At 35.2% G+C, this 19,810-nt stretch overlaps 2 protein-coding genes across 3 annotated transcripts; one reads left to right on the top strand and one right to left on the bottom strand.

The window, feature by feature from the left end:
• The first annotated feature begins 3,375 nt into the window (after positions 1 to 3,375).
• On the top strand, positions 3,376 to 6,372 carry LOC118039650 (protein TRANSPARENT TESTA 16). The gene is made up of 7 exons (XM_035046413.1): positions 3,376 to 3,566; positions 4,769 to 4,835; positions 4,927 to 5,091; positions 5,225 to 5,266; positions 5,361 to 5,408; positions 5,550 to 5,738; positions 6,361 to 6,372. Exons 1-7 carry the CDS (start codon positions 3,379 to 3,381, stop codon positions 6,370 to 6,372), a joined length of 711 nt encoding a protein of 236 aa, XP_034902304.1. The 5' UTR covers positions 3,376 to 3,378.
• Positions 6,373 to 13,831: 7,459 nt separating this feature from the next.
• Positions 13,832 to 18,437, bottom strand: LOC118038685 (E3 ubiquitin ligase BIG BROTHER-related). 2 transcript variants are annotated; one of them, XM_035045111.2, is made up of 7 exons: positions 17,959 to 18,437; positions 16,909 to 17,233; positions 16,679 to 16,728; positions 15,043 to 15,084; positions 14,843 to 14,964; positions 14,664 to 14,772; positions 13,832 to 14,182 (listed from the first exon to the last, which is right to left on the bottom strand). In XM_035045111.2, exons 1-7 carry the CDS (start codon positions 18,196 to 18,198, stop codon positions 14,135 to 14,137), a joined length of 936 nt encoding a protein of 311 aa, XP_034901002.1. In that variant the 5' UTR covers positions 18,199 to 18,437; the 3' UTR covers positions 13,832 to 14,134. The 2 variants fall into 2 exon arrangements, with proteins under 2 accessions (XP_034901002.1, XP_034901004.1); XM_035045113.2 differs by having other exon boundaries at positions 16,679 to 16,722; positions 17,959 to 18,436.
• Between the last annotated feature and the right edge of the window lie 1,373 nt (positions 18,438 to 19,810).

Here is a 19,810-nt window from a genome sequence, read left to right as displayed (position 1 = left end):
GATGAAAAATAAATCTTGACTCACGTGTACGCTCAGCATGGGTTCAGGCTACCATGCTCGAGCCTGTATATCTTAGTAAAAATTGGATTCAAGCATTCTAGCCCAAGCCTATATAGATATTTTTAAACCTAGGTTTTCTAGGTTTTTTAAGCTACTTAAATTTAAATCCATTGTATTCCATTCATAATTTCACTTAATTGTTCTTTAGCTAATCGAGATCAAGGTCATGACATCATAAGGCATAAAAGATGACACAAATATCTGTTCAAATAAATTTTGAGCATTAAAAAATAGATAATTCATGTCCACAACACATTGTTCGAATAACAGCATATGAAATGAGAGGTAATTTCAAGTCAAAATGTTGAAAGATAGGTTTTCTTACCCACAGGAAATTGACCTTGTGTGGAGATTAAGATATTCAACTACATAAACGAGATAATTATCCAATTGTGTTTACTGAATTTGTTTATTTAAATTAATAAAAAAATAATAGAAATAAAAACACAAATAAAATTGATTGAATAAATTCACACCTTAAAAAATATTATGCAAGGTCAAACATATTATAAATATTATTTAAAAATGAATATTTTTATTTTGAAAAATAAACTTCTTTTGTATATAAAAAATATAGATGAGTTAGGATAATATCTTAAAAAATCAAACACAAATAATATATATATATATATATATATATATATATATATATTAAAAAAGCATGGGAAATTTATAATCTAAGTCATGAGACCAAAATAAATTTATAGGAAAAAAAATAAAGATAATCACAAAACCAATATTTACAAAAAATACTAATGAAGAATGATAAAATTGTATTAAGCTGAATCCTCGGCAAATAAAATATCAAAGACAAAACTAAAAAATAATTAATTACACAAAAGGATCTAAAAAACTTTAATTAAAATAATTAGGATGAAAATAACAAATTTCAACTGGAGGGTTAAATTGAATAGAAAAATAGCTTTAACAAAAGAAAAAATAAATCAAAAGAATGAGGGTCAAATTGAAAAAAAAAAAAAACAACAAAAGCTTTATTTGAATGATGAAATTCAAAGCCAAAAAAGTTTAATAAAAGGGCCAAGAAAAAAAATTAAAAATAAAAAGAATAAGGACATAAATGAAAAAAAAAACATATGAGAAATTGCAATTGAAGGATTAAATTGAGAAAAAAAAACAAAACTTTTATATATAAAAAATAAAAACGAAATAAGAAATCAAAAGAGTGATGTATGGAATTGAAAAAAAAAAAAAACAAAGTGTTTTGATTAAACGAACAAGGGTGAAAATAAAATAAAAAAATTAATTAGAGGGAAAACAAAAAATTTTAATTAAAGGGTTAAATTGAATTGGAAAATAGCTTTAACAAAAAGAAAAATAAATCAAAAGAATATGGGTCAAATTAGAAAAAATAAAATAACAAAAACTTTGATTGAATAATGAAACTAAAAGCAAAAAAAAACTTTAACAAAAGGGCCAAGTAATAATAATAATAATAATAATAATAATAATAATAATAAAAAATAAGGACTGAAATGAAAAAAAAATAAGAAATTTTAATTGAAGGACTAAATTGAAAAAAAAATTTATAAAAGGAATAAAAATAAAATAAGAAATAACTGAAATTGAAAAACTAAAAATAAAAAGGACAACCATACACTTTATTTGGTAGGAGAGAAAAAAAAAGAGAAAAACAAAAACGACAATCCGACCACCATCACGCACCATACTATGTTGAAGAGAATATGATGACACATCCAAGGAGATGACAAAAGGTCAGGTTTGGCCATTGAATGGTGTTGAACATACTACATAAGTTGTGTGAATACTATTCACTTGTTAGCTGGTGCTTAGCACATATCAATAACTTTTTTGATAAAAAAACTAAAAGGTCAACATGAAAAATATTAAAATACCTCTAACAACCTTGATAATTATCCAAATAACTCATGTGAAAGTACAAAACACCCTCGAATACAAACCCCTCCTTTTTTGTTTTTTATAAGGCCAGATACATATTTTAATTGTACATGAAGAAGGGAAAAACTAAAAACAAAAAAAAACCTTGTCTAACAACCCAATGTTTTTTTAATCATTGGGTAAATAAGTATTTTTATTGTTTAAAAGTTTATGAAAAGTCAAAAAACCCTTAGTCAACAACTTTAAATTTTGTTAACTTCAAGAGTAAAATTATATTTTTACTGTGTAAAAAACTAGAAAAAACTTAGATATCCTTGAATAATCTTTTAATGACCAATGAATAAGTGAAAAAGATCTAAGCACCCCCATAATCAAGGCTTTTATTTTTTTTATTTTAAAAAAAATTAATTATTTTATTATAACAATCCACAATAATTTATGTCCGCTATTAAAACAAAAGAGCTAGCCACAACCAATATATTTGTCTAGTATGATTTAAACTCACGATCGTACACATAATCACCTGGCCAGCTAAGGCTCATAAAGTGTTCAAAATCAGTTTCACTTCACCATCTATAGCCATGAATACGAATTACCATGCAAGAAAGTATCTCTCAAGGGATTGTTATCCTTTAAGGTCTTAGGTTTTGGCCATCCCCTTTTGCCCTTCTTTTCTTAGTAAACCTAGTTTTCTAACCTTTTTTTAAAAACAATCCCAAATTGGCAAAGTTCAGGTAGCTTGGCAGATCAGGCTCAGAGAGTGGTTAAATGTCACAGCAACCTTTTGTCCATGATCCCATTTAAGGACAATAAAAGATAGAAAATGCTTTTTCATCAAATCACAATCCATGTCACACAGCATATGCCCTTGGCCATGGCCATCTACACCATCGACTTATAGCATCTCCACTGGTTTGAGAGGTCCTTTTCAACTATTGTCTGTCATTGGTTGTGTAGTAGAAGTTCATGCATGAGGTGCATTTTGGTAGTTTTGCCAAGGTAGAAGGACTAGTTATTAGTATGCGATCTGCTTATAGACTAATAAATTCTCTCTCAACAGTACTGTAAAAACAAACTCTCCATTTCAAAGGAAAAGAAAGAAAGAAAGGAAGGTAATAGAAAGTTTTCTTTCTTATATGAATATCATCATCTTGGCTAGTGATCATTATGCCAATTTATAGTTGATTATTTTAGGCTTCAGAAACATACTTCACATTTGTCATTTCTCTGTGTCTTCTAGCTACAAGTCCCTCATCTTTATTAGAAATTCACTTTCCATTATATGTAACCTTAATTTTCATGCCTTTTTGTGGTTTTTAGAACTAATCACTGTGAGTTAATTCTTGCAAAATGAACCAGAAAATCAGGCTTGTGAGAAAAAAAGATGGTTACTGACTTGTTTACTTTCTGTTCTTTCCCCAAGTAGAAGGCAAAAAAATTATGGGGCGTGGAAAGATAGCCATTAGGAGGATTGAGAACCAGACAACAAGGCAAGTCACCTTTTCAAAGCGTCGAGCTGGGCTTTTGAAGAAGACTCGCGAACTTTCAGTTCTCTGTGATGCTCAAATTGGGCTCATCATCTTCTCTAGCACTGGAAAGTTGTGTCAATACTGCTCTGAGGGTTTGAGGTCTATATTAAATCACTATTCTCTAACATTCCAAAATTTATTTTTCTAGGCTTTTCACTTGTGTTTTAACACTTGTTTTTTCTGTTCTATTTGATTTTTCTTACAACGTTGGACCCCTTTTGGTTCCACACAGAAAGTACTTTTCTATGTGATGTTTTTCTATGAGGAAATCTTAAATTTTTTGGTACATGATCTTCATGATTTTCCAATTCTTGGCTGACTTGGATCTGTTCATAGAAGGTCCTTTTATGTGCTCAGCATTCTGATTCAACTGATGGATATATAAAGCCCCATCACCTTCGTTCATAATTAAATATTTGACCAACTTGAGTGACTTGACTCTATGCTCTCTTTTTTCTTTTTGACAAACTAGGGTTTTGCTAAGTCAAAATGTTTTCTTTTTTTCTTATTTTTTTCCCTTCATGGGAAGCTTAACTTTTATTTCAGTTTCTTCCTCTAAATTCTCGTTCAAGATCTCTGCCCCATGAAAGCTTTACCAGACCTAAATCATTCTATGGAATAATTGGGTCTTTTTTTTGTAAATTTGTGTTTGCTACTTAAATCCATCACCAAGCGCTAGCCTAAAAAAGTAGAAATTAAACCAATTATTTAGCTATCACAACATGTATAGTTCAAAATATATCAGCTTCTGATAGTTAAATTTCTTCTTTTCTATTGAATATAATTTAGCGAAAGAGTGCAATATAGTCCAGAATGGACATAAAATGTGGTATAGTTTTTATCTCATCTTAGAATATCATTTTGTTGGCAATGATTGCAGTCCTTGATCAGGTCATTAATTTCGTTCTTGATTAGAATACAAGGAGGAAAAATAATAATTTGGGGTCTGCCTTGGACTGAGAGTCATTTCATTTCCCATTTTTGATAACTGTTTTTCAAACCCAATGCAATATTGTTGATTAGACTATGGTATCTGACTGGAAATTGAGATTATTGAAGAGTTAATTTACAGTGATTATAAGGAAAATGATAAATGAAGTTATAATATAAAGGTAGTCTGAAGTTTCTTGGTCTTTATATTTTTGTCTTGAGAGTTTGCTTTAAAGAAATATATTTGCTCACAGTCAGAAAGCAAGAATAGATTTAGCCCTTGTCCTTGTTCATGTTGGCGATGTTCTGCTATCATTTATCATGAAATCAGGCATGCATTTGTCATATAAAAAGCATGTAATGTGTTACAGGATGGAGCAAATCATAGAAAGGTATCAGAAGATGACTGGAACCTGCATTCCTGACCATGATAGCCGGGTAAAAAGAAATCTCTACAGACATCATTAATTAGCCATGAAGTCCGATAATGAATTCTATATGTGATGATCTTTTCCTTCTTATTTTGTAGGAACAACTATATGGAGAATTGGCTATGTTGAGAAAAGATTCCCGGCGTCTTCATTCAAACATGCGCCGCTACACTGGTGAAGACATGAGCTCTATTCCTTTTGAGGAGTTGGATGCAGTAGAGCAAGAACTAGAACGCGCGGTTAACAAGGTCCGACATAGGAAGGTAACTCAACAATCCAGCAATGGTGATATATAGAAAAAGTATGCCTGACAGTTGTTTTAAGGCAACTCTAGTGATCTGAATGTATCCTTCTGAGGTCGTTTATATATGTTTCATTCATTGTTCATGTACGTAGAATGAGCTCTTGCACCAGCAGCTGGAAAATCTGCGCAGGAAGGTGAATCTTTTAATTAGTCTCTAATACACAAATTCCACTTTCATGCACACATTCTACAGAAGGATCTGATTTTCCATTTTGTTGTAAATGCTAGGAGCGTATGATGGAGGAGGAAAACAGCAATATTTACCACTGGGCAAGGGTTTCCCCCCTTATATTTCTTTGGGAGACTTGATTTTTAGCTGCTGGAACCATATGAATTATAGAATTTAGACCATCTAATGTTCTTACTTCTGATCGTATAATCTTTTCCTTTGGTTGATGAAAGATATTTCAGATTCAGGAGCATCGTGCCGCGCTGGGATATCAACAGGCGGCGATAGAAGCAAAGCCGGTGGAGCATCAGCAAGTCTTGGATCAATTCCCATTCTGTGGAGAACCCAGTAGCGTGCTTCAGCTTTCAAACATCACTCATCAAATTGACCCATACCATCTCCAGCTTGCTCAACCCTGTTGGTGGGAGAAACCACTGGTGGTGGCTTTGAAACACTCAGAGGGGATAAAACACACTGTTTTATTACACAAAACCGAAGCTTACAATTACATAAAACAAAAGCTTAATACACGCCCTCTCTCTCTCTATTCTCTTTCAAGTGTTCCTCTCAATTCTCTCCACACATATAACATAAGCTGGGCACTCTATTTATAGACAACATCAGAATACGAAAATCTACTGTTCCAGGTGTGAAGGCGGCTGTTGACCGGCGGTGTGAAGGCGGCTGCGGCTGGTGGGTGGTTGCCTTCCTTGACCATCTAGGTGCTTCTAGATTGAGTTTATTCAACAAATCTCCCCTTTAAACTCAATCGAGGGATGTCATGCCAAGCATGAACACTTCTTCCTTCAATGCCTTCTTTCTGCTTGTAGACCCTTTTGACACCTATTGCTTTCTTCTTTTCTGGTGGGTCCTTATCTGCATGGAAACAAAACAGAGTTGTATCTTCCATGACCTGAGTGGTATCATACAACTCTTCAAGATTCCGCATCTTTCTTGGTCCTTCTGACGAGGATGCTGATGGTGGTGTTGATGATGATGCTCCTGGTGTGTTCCTCCTGTTGAATACAGGGAATCTGTGTACCGGACTTTGTGGTTCAGCTACTGGTATAAACACTGGACTTTGTGGTTCAGCTGCTGGCACAATCGGTTCTTCTACAAGTACTGTTGGTACTTCTTCTTCACCTTCAAGGATCAAATCAAGATTGATCCATTTGACTGCTTCTTGATCATCATTCCATGCCCAAGATTTATCTTCTTCAAAGATAACATCTCTACTCGTAATCACCTTCTTCGTGATGGGATTATACAGCCTGTATCCCATCCTTCTTTCACCATATCCGACAAAGATGCATTTCTCGCTCTTATCATCGAGCTTTCTCCTTCTTGCATCTGGGATCTTTGCATATGCCACACAACCAAAGACTCGTAGATGAGTAACACTTGGTTTGTGACCACTCCATGCTTCTTCTGGAGTAACTCCTTGCAAACTTCTGGTTGGGCAGCGATTCAGTAGATACACTGCACATGATACAGCTTCAGCCCAGTATTGCTTGGGCAGCTTCTTTGCTTTGAGCAGACTTCTGGCCATGTCAAGAATCGTGCGATTCTTCCTTTCTGCTACACCATTCAGCTGTGGTGTATAAGCTGGTGTCGTCTGATGTCTGATGCCTTGTTGTGTACAGAAGGCTTCAAAGTCATTTGCTGTATATTCTCCTCCTTGATCAGATCTCACTGTTCTGATCGTATAACCAGTTTGCTTCTCCACAATTGCTTTAAAATCTTTAAAACAATTGAATACTTCTGACTTCCTCTTCAGAAAGTATATCCACGTCTTTCTACTAAAATCATCAGTAAAAGTGAGGAAGTACCTATTTTGTCCAGTCGACATAGGTGTAATTGGGCCACACACATCTGTGTGTACTAACTCCAGTGGCCTCTTTGCTCTCCAGTTGACTTCTTTGGCAAAACTGGATCTGTGATGTTTGCTGAGGACACAACTCTCACAGACTTCATCTGGATGATCAATGTGAGGCAAACCTTTGACCATCTTCTTGCTTGCTAGCATCTTCAGACTCGTGAAATTCAGATGTCCAAGCCTCAGGTGCCAAAGCCATTCTTCACTGTTGGTGATGGCGCTCAAACACCTTGCTCCATCATACTGGATGTTCAAAGGAAACATCCTATTCTTGGACATTTTCACGTAGGCCATTAATCTCCAATTGTTGTCTCTAATTGTCAGATGACAATTCTCCGAGTAAAAAGTATAGCCTCTCTCCAAAAGTTGACCTAAGCTGATTAGGTTCTGCTTTATGGCTGGGACATAATACACATCGGCGATGTAGCTGGAATCGCCATTCTTCAACTTGACTGGGATGTTGCCTTTACCTTTGAATGGAACCTTTGTGGTATCTCCAAAAGTAACTAGACCTTGCTTGGTCTCATCTAGATCACCAAATAACTCTCGGTAGCCGCACATGTGATTGCTGGCTCCAGTATCTAGATACCATATATTTTCTTGTTTCTCGCCAAGTTCTTGTTGGACAAGAAATGCAGATGCTTCTCCATCATGCTTCTCTACATAGTTGGCTTGCTCACGTATCTCCAACGGAGCTTTTCTTCTGCATTCAGTGCTATAGTGCCCAAATTGATTGCAACTATAACATTTGATATTCCTCTTGTCACGGTTATTGTAACCGCCTCTTCTTCCTCTAGGAGTGAATGCTTGTTGTCCTCGGCCTCCTCTGGTGGTGTTTCTGCCACCTCTTCCTCTAAAACTTGTATTCCAAGAACCTCTTCCTTGGAATTGCTGGAATCCTCCTCTGGATTGTTGACTTCCTCCTTGAGTGGTGTAGCCACTTGATGAAGTCTCCCCTTGCTCATATCTGTCTTTGAGAGACAGCTTTGCTTGTAAGGCATGCTCAATTGCCTTATCTCCATTTCGCTTTACAATCTTCTGCTCATGAGCTTGCAAGGAACTCATAAGCTCATCTACTGTCAACTTGTCCACTTCCTTGGACTCTTCAATGGCGACAACAACATGATCAAATTTTGGATCTAGGGATCTCAAAATTTTCTCCGTAATTCGAGCATCGATGAGGGCTTCTCCATTTCTTCTCATCTGGTTTACTATCACCATAATCCTTGTGTGATAATCAGAAATAGACTCCGAGGACTTCATTTGCAATAGCTCAAAGTCACCTCTCAAAGATTGAAGACGAATCTTCTTGATTCTGTCAGCACCTTTGTATTTCTGTTGGAGAGCCTCCCATATATCATGTGACGTTTCAGCGGAAGCTATGATCTCGAATGTATCTTCATCAAGACCTTGGTAGATGATGGTCTTGGCTTTGTTGTCTTTCTTTCTGTTGACTTTCAAGGCTTGCTTTTGTGCCTCTTGTAAAGCATCTTCTCTTTCTTTGGACTCTGGTTCATCATAACCAGTTTGTACAATATCCAAACACTCTTGTGACCCAAGGAATGCCTTCAATCTGATGCACCAACTATCATAGTTGTCTTTGGTCAGCTTCGAGTTGAGTGGATGTGATCCTCCTCCATGTATTGTATTCTTTCTCTATCTCTAAATAAAATGAACCTCTCCCGTGGATGTAGGTAATTTGCCGAACCACGTTAAATATTGTGTCTCAGTGTGCTTACCCCTCCGATGAGCAATGATCAGTACATCACCGGTCACCGGATTCCGCCCCATCAAATGGTATCAGAGCTTTTTTGGTTTAAAGTGGTGTTTGATCTTTGCTCAAAAATGAAAGTTGTCAAAATGGTGTTTTGACCATCCCACTGTGTAGAGGAGGACGATACGAAGCCACTGGTGAAAACGGCGTCAAAATCGGACGTCGGACATGGCCGCACTCTCCATCACTCTCCGGCAAGGCGTCTACCCACGCGCGCCAACGCGCCCCACGCGTCTTCTTCACCCGGATGAGTTGACCCGACCCATGTGAACAGTAGACATGAACAGTGACGTATCATGAACAGTGCCATGCAAAGGATGACGTCATCATGATGCAATGATGACATCACATACACAGTCAGCAAGTCAATTGACTAGTCAACTAACATGTCAGCATAGCGGGACCCACCTGCCATGTCATCAGCCGCGAGCCGAGCCAAGCTGAGCCGAGTGGAGCCGAGCCGAGTGGAGCCGAGCCGAGCCGCGAGCCGAGGTATAGGATCCAGTGTAGTTGATCCTATGTGCAACCGGATCTGAGATTGAATCTGAGCCGTTGATCAGGCCAGAATTGTTTTGATCAAATCTTAGCCGTCTGAAGTGCGATTTGGACGATTCAAGACATGTTTCCAGCTAATTTGATCATTCCGGATGCAATGGTATGGTCCGATCAGGAGGCATCTAAAGGTCATCATGGTGGTCGATGGAGATGAAGAAGAAGAAGGTGCACATGTTTACCCAATTATATGTGCCAAACTATGAGCCATGATAGGAGCCCTAGTTTAGACCGTCGCATAACGACAAACGGAGACACCTTAGAGAAGGTGTGAGAGCCATGAAAGGAGCCCAGTTCAGAAAGCGTGTGTTGAAGAAGTAACATGACAATTGCCCACATAAATGGCAAAGGGGGTGATTGTTGGAATATTGCCAATTATGTGGCTGCCTTGTCAAAGAAGATGGCTGCCATGTGAGAGTCAAAGAAGGAGGCTTGTTGGTGGCAACCACCAACCTTGACTTTGGTAGCCACCATTGTTGAAGAAGAGAAGAAGTTGGCAGCCACCTTTGTTGAAGAAGAGATGAGTTTGGCAGCCACCATTGATGACAAATGAGCAAGAGGAGCTGTCATTGAAGCCTATAAATAGACACCAAGAGTGCATCACAAAATGAGAGAGAGAGTCTTGTAGAAGAGCTACAAAAGAGAGAAGAAGAGAGAAAGAAAGAGAAGGGCTGCCACCAGCAGCCCTGCTGCCACCAGCAGCTGCTGCCCTATGTAGCAATGAGAGATGGGAGTTGAGTGGATGTGATCCTCCTCCATGTATTGTATTCTTTCTCTATCTCTAAATAAAATGAACCTCTCCCGTGGATGTAGGCAATTTGCCGAACCACGTTAAATATTGTGTCTCAGTGTGCTTACCCCTCCGATGAGCAATGATCAGTACATCACCGGTCACCGGATTCCGCCCCATCAAACCCAGCCTTCAAGGCTCTAGCGTCTAGAACTTAGGTGAGCAAAGAATGAAAACTGAGAGTAGCAATATCGGTCTCTGCTGCTTAATTGCCTCTCTATAACACAGTTATTTTGTGATGTGTGCAGCAGAATTATCAGATTTGGAGAAGGGCTTCTCACGTGGAAGTATTGGGCGTAGTGGCTATAATATTTTTATTTTTCCTTTTTTTTTTAACACAGACTTGATTTCTGCTAAATATTGCCATGTATGTTTGCATGACTCTACGTATTAAGATATGCTTTTATGTTGAAGCTACGGTTTGATTTGTTTTTATAAAAACCAGTACTGTGTTTGTGTTTCTCATCTATCTCTTCTTTTATGGACCTAAAATGAGCAAGGGCTGAATGCATTCTATCTCAATTTGAAGCTTTGTTAAATTACTAATGCACTTAAATAAGATTCTAGAGATCATCAATTCTAGAAAATACTACAAAGTACAAACTACAAGTTAGTGCTAAGAAAAGTTAAGAAAGTTCTAAAGAAATCAAACAAATACTAGGAATGTTCTAGAAAAGAAAGAATGCTTGTACACAATTCAAAGAACTCTAGAATTTTGTAGTGTATTGACTAAATTTTCAACAAGTTCTAAAAAGTTTGTCGAAATTGTTCCATTTAGGTTGGTTAAGATGGTTATAAATAACCATGCATGATGCAACCATCACTTGTAAGGCACGCCAAAAAACCTATGCTAAAGCTTAAAACATTTGTCCTAAAACTCTCCTTGTATTTTATCTCTTATTGACAAAGTTTTTGCTTTGCGTATCTCATATTCTTCAACCATTTCCATATTATAAACTAAGTCCTTCTTCTACTACAACTAAAAATCTTAACTATCAAACTATTTTTATTTTAATCCCTAATCATTGAAACCTCGAAACTACGATCATCCTCTAATAATGGTATCTTAACCCAATTGATCATAAGAGGGCATTAGGGTCATTATGGCCACCACAAATTCATCACAATCGATCTCTATATTAGTTCTTATTTTTTCATAGGAGCAACTATGATTTACGGAAAATAAAAATGATGACACTTTTCAAGTCTCAAAAGTTTTGGGACATTGTTGTGGAGGGACTTGTCATCCTAGAAAATATCTCTACTCTAGAAGAAGCACAACGTGAGGAGTTAAAGGTGAAGGAGCAAAAGGATGCTAGCGCCCTTTATTTGATTCAACAATCACTGCTAATACAATTTTTTCAAGGATTATTGGAGCTTTAACAACAAAACATGCACGGGATATGTTATAGGAGGAGTTTTTCAGTTATTTGAAGGTACACCAATTAGACTCTAAAAACTACGGAAGAGAGTTGGAAAACATTAAAATGAAGATTCTAAGACTGTTATAGATTATCATGCAATAATTAAAGTAGTGGTAAGTCAAATGAAATTTTTGTATAAAGATTTTGTAAAATTATGTAAAGAAGAAGGAATTTAGCAACAATTTACTATCGGATATGCTCCCAAACAAAATAAAGTATCAAAAAGAAGAAATAGGAATGTAATGGAGATGGCAAGATCAATGCTAAATTGACAATTGAAGTAGTTTAAAAAAGAAAACTAAATCGAACAAATAAGAAAAAAAATACAAAAATAAAAAGAATAATAAAAAAAATTCTAAAACATTTTTTTATGATCTAATTTAGGTATGAAAATGAACTTAGTTGATTACAACAAATCGACCCATTACATAAACAAATCTGTAAAATATGTTTGTAAAATCCCAGTCCAATTCAATGTTAGTTTTTGTTATTGAGTTCATGAGTTTAAGTGAGTGTGTTGGGTCCAATAAAGGAGAGAAAAGTGAGCGTGTTGGCAAGCAACCACCTAAAATAATAATTCTGCGAATAAGAACCAACCAATTAGAAGTATATTAACTTGAATGAGATTTATATTTAGAAAAAATTCAAGTAACGCAAATTATACCCTTTATTTTACACAAACAATTAATCCTCTTGACCTTCATGAAGTAAACCTCCTTGCATTTGGATTATACTAAAAACGTGGCATTGTATAAATTAATTTGATCTGAGCTAGGATGTGATTTATCTCGAGCAATGAATCTATGACAAGCTCCAGACGTCTGATCAAGAAGACTACACACAGGAGTCCTCCTCACCCTCCACACTCCATGGATTCTCTCGTGACAGAGTCTGCCAGTGGCAGGCATAAACATTTGACAAGCCAATGTATCTAACATCAAACTCAATAAGCTTCCTCCCAGTCATTTCTGCAAGATCTAATCTTCGATGTTTCATGCATCCACTAAGTAGAGCACCGAGCCTTGAAGCTGGTGGTTCAACCGTCATTTGAAAGGAAAACTGATATGCCGCTGCTACTAATTGACCAGCACGAGCCACAACATCCACCATGTAAGCATAAACCCATGCAGAAACTGCCACGGGATCCCCATGATTCCAACTCTTCGCATACCCGTCCAAGTTTATATCATACATGACAGGAAAAAGGCCTTTACCTTGATTTGCATGTATCAAGGAAGGTGGTTATACTAAGGTTTCGTTTAAATTCAGACCAGGATTTCCATGTAACATGATGGAATCAAGATTTACAAGGCAGTGAAGGCCTGGAATGTCAAGTTTGTAAGAACACTCTCAAATGCTTGGAGGGAAAGAGAGTTCATGCTCCATGCATGATAAGTGTGAGAGAATAATATAAATCATATCCTAGAACCTCACCTAACAGCTTAAACTTTTGAGTTAAGATGGTTCTTGGATATGGTATCAGAGTCTTGATGACCCAGTGGTCACGAGTTCAAATCTCACCATCTCCATTTATTTAATAAAAATTAAGCACAAAGTAATATGGACCTGTGCAAGTTTCAAGCTCAAAGGACTTTCACTTGAGGGGAGGTGTTAGAGAATAATATAAATCATATCCTAGAACCTCACCTAACAGTTTAAACTTTTAGATTGAGATGGTTCTTAAACAATAAGATAGAGGCCTTTACCTTGTACTAGCAGTCCAAGGCATCTTCGTCCAACCTGTTAGATACCTATTCGGACCTACCTATTCAGAAGAATCCGATCTCCGCCCGTGAGAGACAGATTAATTGGGAGGACATTTTGATTTCTCCACCCTATACTCATCTCAAATTTACTAATTAAACTCCATAGTTTTTTTTTTTTTTTTAATTATATAGATATTGTTAAATCATTATTATATTTTATTACACTGATTTATACTATACATAAAATATCTTTAAATCTTATAAAAAAATTTGAAGCTGAAAACATGAAAATAAGAGCGGAAGAAAATCCCAAAGAAATAGCATCTATCTATCTATCTATATATATATATATATATGTTATTTAATTTGGTAGGGTGAGACCATATTCATTTGGAAGGAAGATTCTGAGAAAAATAAACAGAGAGCGGGCACCATCCCGGGAAAGTATCGCTATAATGGCCACATATAGTAAAGTTACAAGAAACCAATTTGAAGTGCTGGTTTCTTATATATGGAATGCTAAGGAAGAATTAATGCAAGCATGCACATTCGGGGCGTTTCCCCTATTGGGAAAAGCATTCAATACAGCCAGCGCAACATAACAAGAGCTACACTTGTTCATCCAACTTATGCAAGGAGTGCATGCATCGGTCTTTTTTTCTTTTTAAATCAGGTGGTTTTGACTAGTAGAAGAGGAAGATCCGACAAAAGCTAGCTGTGCGCAGAAGTGGAGACCTCGGTGTTGCAAACAGGACAGGCCTGCAATCATAACGAAAATATTAAGCAAGAGTTTCATATGATCCCCCAAGCCGTAATAAAAAAACATATGCTATTGGTCTAACGTAACTGTGAATTGAAAGCAACAAGATCCCTTGAACATATGATTGGCACCCGCAGCACTTTAAAATGGACCCCCTTAACCAATTCGCTACAAGTGTGATTGAAAAGGAAAAGGTTTATTTGTTCTTTAACTGTAGCTAATAAATTATGCACCACTTAGTCAATAATGATAACATTGAAATTAGTAGTGGCTAACAATGACCAGAACAACAGGGTGAAAGCAACAAAAACAGCTGAGCAATGCCAAGAAAACCGTGTTGTTAGGTTGGAGGGTAAGAATTTAAGTCACCAGAAAGAAGTAAAGTTTGAGGCAAAACAAGAGAAGGAAAATGGACAAGGGCAAGTAACTAAACTAAGAGATTACACAAACAAAAATCAGTGTATGGCAAATGGATTGTACCTTGTTTATTTTCAACCAATTGTTTATGCACTCTGAATGGTAAGAATGCTTGCAGGAAAGCAGAGTCAGAGTTTCGCCATCCTCGTAATCCAAACGACATATGACACAGCTGAAATACAAGCATACATTTCAATCATCATATAAGCACAGTTGAGATAAGGTTAGGCATTTATGCTTACGAATCATTGCTCCCATTCTGACTGCTTCCTGTCTTGTAGTTTATTGAAGGCAAAGAAGCAATTGTATCAGCTGAGAGGCCTCTGCTTTCAGTTCCAACAACTTCACCCAATGCAAGCAACTCCTGAGATAAATGAATCATACCATAAGGAATAAAGTTAAGTAGAAGCATCATGGGAACACTCAGTCCAAGCCAGCTCACCTCATATGAGAGTTCATCAGGATCAACCTCCTCCCATGTATCCTGGATAATAAAGAGAAAATTAAGATGTATAGGAGACAAAAGAATTAATTTGAAAAGAAAAATTTTAGGACTCAAAACAAACAATTGCATTCACATACCACTCCACAAATAAAAACTGTAGGAAAAGATAAAACTAGTAACAAACCTAAAACAATAGCATCCTTCCAGGGAGAGCAAAACATTCACATTAAAGTTGAGCTACAGATCACCACTAAATAGACTGGAAATTTTTTTTGTACGTGCATTAACTAGCTAGAAAAGAAATGGCTAATAAAACACCTCTAGATTGGCTAGACACTTGGATATTATAAAAGCATTTGTGGCCTGTGGCTAAAATGAAAACTAGAGTAAGGCAATAGCCAAAATTAAGCAAACTACTGAACCATATTATCTTCCAAGAGAGAAGGCAAAAAGACGTTTACAGAGCTCCATGATTATTTGCTTCAACAAAAAGAAATATGTCAGAACTAAAAGTCTTTTGGTAGCAGCAAGCAAGTCAAACCTTGGCTGGACTGTTGCACATTTCTTAGTTCATCAAGTAGCTCTGCGCCACAATGATATAGATACCCTTCTCCTCTTCTTATACCTAACCTTTTACTTCATTGACAACAACCCCCAAAAGAGCCAGTTGGAGCAGGCCCCAAGCCCCTAAGCATAGCTTTTGATTACATTTCAATTATGTATAATATTTCAGACTTATTGGCTTGGGCTAAATGAATGTGGTTCTTCTGATGGTTACTTGAAAGGATTATTTACATGTGCGCATAATGTATGGCAGCATGATGCAGCATATAGCAAAAGATAAAACAGGGTCTCTCAAGCCCAAAGGTTACAGAAATAACTGTAGAGAAATCTAGAGAAAATTCTTTGGTATTATGATTAAATCTGAACAATAGTATGAAATCTCTAAAAAATAAACTAGACATCCCTATTTATATTAGTGCTAAAATCCTTTATAGAAAATGATTCCTAATTAAAACTAAAATCTTTTATAGGAAAGGATTCCTAATCAATAGAATCCATGTAGCATTAAGATTCCTAAATAGTATAATACTGCTTAAATTAAAAGTTCTATGCTGAGTAGGAAACAAATAATTAAAATCTAAAATTAACTTGGAAAAAAATTAAAACTGGAAACAATAACTTCAGGCTTCATATCAGATGCTTTCGGGTTTCTTTGCGGACTTCTTTTCAGGTTTGACCTTGTCAATATAGTATGTAAACGCCTAGAATAATTGTTGTATGTCACAGCAGCAGGGGTTAGAACTGTTTTGCCAGCCAATGAGACCCATCAAAGAGGATAGCAGTTCACTTGAAATAATCACTGGCAAGTGAAACTGACTTCTCAACATTCCAATGCATGTATCACTAAACTAGGGGCACATTACTTGAGATGAATATGCATAGACATAGGATTTTACATTATCCATCACTTGTATTAGCCAAAAAGAAATGCCACAAATCACTTGCACAAGATACAGATATGGAAATTTGTAATAGCTTGGCATGTTGTAGAGCCAAATTGTTAAATCAAAATCCTCACTGTGCCAAAAAGGAGGAAGAAAACAATATAACCAGTTACAGAGATTGATACCTGAGAATTATCCTCATCTTCTTCAGTATCCTCCTCAGCTTCTCCTGTAACTACAAACTATTAGCAAAAGATCTTAAGGTTGAATAACAAACAACACAGAAAGAAGCAGACTTGCATAATAAACAGTATCCATTCATTCAGGAAAAAGAAAGAAAGAAAGAAAGAAAAAGATGACTACCAATAAATGGACATACGAAAACAATAGTTCCATAGTAATTTTCAACACTTACTATCATTTAAGCCAGCAAGGGCCAGCAGTCTAGCAGCCACCTCCCTTTCTTCAGCTTCCTGCAAGGCTCGGGCATAATCCTCGTCATTGGAATACACAGAAGGGTCAATTTCAACTTCAGTATTATCATGATCTCCAGCATCAGCATCAGCAGGAGCATGCACATCAAATGCATCTGCGTCATCCACATTTGTGTCATCATCTCCATCAGTCTCGTCATCGGGATCACCAAAATCATCCTCATCATCATGTAAATAACTTCCAGCTTCCCAGCTTCCATAATCACTCCCATCATTATTCATTCTTAGCATCATGTATGCCCTTTCCTACTCCATGATCAATCAAGCACGCCAAATCTCTTGGTTAAAAGAAATAGATACACATGATATGAGAACAAGTTGACAGCACAAGCAAATCTCTTGGTTGGAGAAACCAAAGGTTAAGATTTGAAATGCTCTATGGAGAAACAGAATCAACTGAGCCAATTAATCACATTAGAGAAAAACTTTACTAAATTCTCCGCCCATTGAAGCTTTGAGTGTATTTGCTTAACCAAAAACATAACTAAGGCAAATAATTATATTTATGCCCAATTCAGATAAATTTTTGCTCCATTTGGGTTCTCAATCATATTTTCCCCTCATTTATCAAACAAAAACCCATTAAAATTCAACTTCTGTTGATACTGAAACATACTATTCAAGAGATTATAACACCAATTATTGAGACCCAATAACCTAAAAAATGAAATTTATTTCCTCAACTGAGCCAAAAGCGATTATAGCACCAACTAAAACTCAATTGAAAATCCAAACTTTCACTCGATTCTTTACTTGAAACCAAAATTAACAAAAATCCACCAGTCACTCAAACCCAATAACCTAAGAAACTAATTCATTTCCTCAACTGAAACTAAATTCCACGCTTTAGCCAAAACTGACCGTGAGATCAAAAAACAACAAGAGCCCACAAAATTATAGAGACCCAATAAGCCAAAAAAAAAAACTATCCATTTCAATAAAAAGATAGAGATAGAGAAAAAGAAAGAGACCTGTTCTTGAAGGGTCCTGGCAAGAGCAAGGTCAGCATCAACTTGACTAAGATTAGTGAATGGAGCTCTTCTTGAAGTCTGACGTTGAGGACCACCACCACCACCCTCTCTCTCTCCATCTCCTTCTTGTTGTTCTCCATTAGAGCTCAAATTTGGGTTCTCTTCTTGTTGTTCACTGTTGTTGTTTTTTGATTCTCCTGAACCTAATTTTGTGTTGCTGTTGCTGTTGTTGTCGTCCATTGTTGTTTTCGAGGTTTGATTTAAAAACCCTGTCGTTGTTGCTTTGGGTTAATCAGAAGTTTGAGATTTGAAGGGAAAGGTAGATTTGATGGAATCAAGAATTATTCAAGAATCTCGTCTCTCAAATTTTGTTTTTGTTAGAGAGAGATAGAGGAAATTTGAGATGCTTTTTGATGTGGGATTTGTTCATAGCAACCTGAAATATACAAAATTAAAACGGCTAATTGAAAAATTAAAGTCCTCCAACTATGATTAAAATTTTGAATTAAATTTCTAGCTACCATTTTCTGGCAATTTTACCTTCATTAACTTGCCTCGCATATTTACACTTGTAGGGGTATTTTTTTTTTTTTTGTCTTTCCTTATTCTTTTACAAGATTAAATAAATTAAATTAAATTTCACTCTAATTTAATTTTAGATAGATCAACCATATCAAAGAAGTGTATTTATAGAAAGCTTTTACAATCATTCTTTAAAAAAAAAAAAAACCCTTTAAAATCAGGTTTAGATAAACAAATTATATCAAAATTAATATATAATTTATTCATGTTGTAGAATTAGGTGAAAGAGGATTTTTAGGAAATTATTTTTTTTAGTTATTATTATTTTATATTTATTTTAGAAAAATATTTTTTATTGTGTTTTTTTTATTTAGTTTAGAAAATCAAATATTGAAATTGATAATTTTTTTTAGTTTAATATCTTTATAATTATTTATTGGGATTCTTTTCCTCCTCCAAGTAAAAACTAATATAAATAGAGTTATTTAACTTATATTTTAATATACTACATCAGAGTTAGTTCAAGGAAGTCTTTGAGTAGACGAAGGTGAAACTAATCTTATGAGCAAACTTATGCATGGAAAAGATATGGCAAACTAAGAATCAACAATTGAGAAAAGAAGAAGAAGATGAATGAGCACTTTATTTCTCGGGATATGAACAAATTTTATATTAAAATTTTTGTATATATAATTTCAAAAATTAAGCATTTTTAAACTTGATTTGATGTAGACATTCCATCATGTGAATATTTTAAGCATTTTCAAATCATTTTCCAATCTTTCTATTTTATTAATATGTAATATTTAAGAAAAAATATAAAATATTTCTTGACCTTAAAAATTAAATTTATTTTTTATTAGCATATATGAAAATTGTTTACTTAAAATATCAAATTTTTATTTTTTTATCAATAATAACAATCAAATTAAATAGATGAACAGTATTTATCTAAAATATAATAATTTAAAAATAAATTTGATCAAATTAATAATATATGACTTGATATGCCATTGTTAGGTGATGGGGAAAAAAATGTCCATATAAAAAATGCCACTGTTGGTTGAATGATAGAAGAATGATAAAAATTATCTTAAAATGGTATTTGTTATATTTATTTTTTAAATATTTTTTATTTGAAAATATATTAAAATAATATTTTTTTATTTTTAATATTAATATATAGAATAATTAAAATAATTAATTTTTTTTTTAATAATTGGAACAGCCTTACGTGTATCATTATTGGTACTACATTCACGAAGTCAATTTAAAATAATAAAAAAACTGTTTATCAACGACAAAATGGAAAACTTTTTGAAAAAGAAAG

The sequence above is a fragment of the Populus alba genome, chromosome 5, assembly GCF_005239225.2.
Source record: "Populus alba chromosome 5, ASM523922v2, whole genome shotgun sequence".
Taxonomy (NCBI): domain Eukaryota; kingdom Viridiplantae; phylum Streptophyta; class Magnoliopsida; order Malpighiales; family Salicaceae; genus Populus; species Populus alba.
This window is presented reverse-complemented; position numbering and strand designations above follow the sequence as displayed.

Bases quoted from the DNA above. Each gene is read 5' to 3' on its own strand.
- LOC118038685 (XM_035045111.2), bottom strand. From the start codon at position 18,198: ATGGACGACAACAACAGCAACAGCAACACAAAATTAGGTTCAGGAGAA. The intron at 17,234-17,958 runs GTCTCTTTCTTT...ATCATGGAGTAG, and splicing joins CCAGGACCCTTCAAGAACAG to GAAAGGGCATACATGATGCT. The intron at 14,183-14,663 runs GTACAATCCATT...TTATGATTGCAG, and splicing joins ATTGGTTGAAAATAAACAAG to GCCTGTCCTGTTTGCAACAC.
- LOC118039650 (XM_035046413.1), top strand. From the start codon at position 3,379: ATGGGGCGTGGAAAGATAGCCATTAGGAGGATTGAGAACCAGACAACA. The intron at 4,836-4,926 runs GTAAAAAGAAAT...CTTATTTTGTAG, and splicing joins TTCCTGACCATGATAGCCGG to GAACAACTATATGGAGAATT. The intron at 5,409-5,549 runs GTTTCCCCCCTT...TTTCAGATTCAG, and splicing joins ATATTTACCACTGGGCAAGG to GAGCATCGTGCCGCGCTGGG.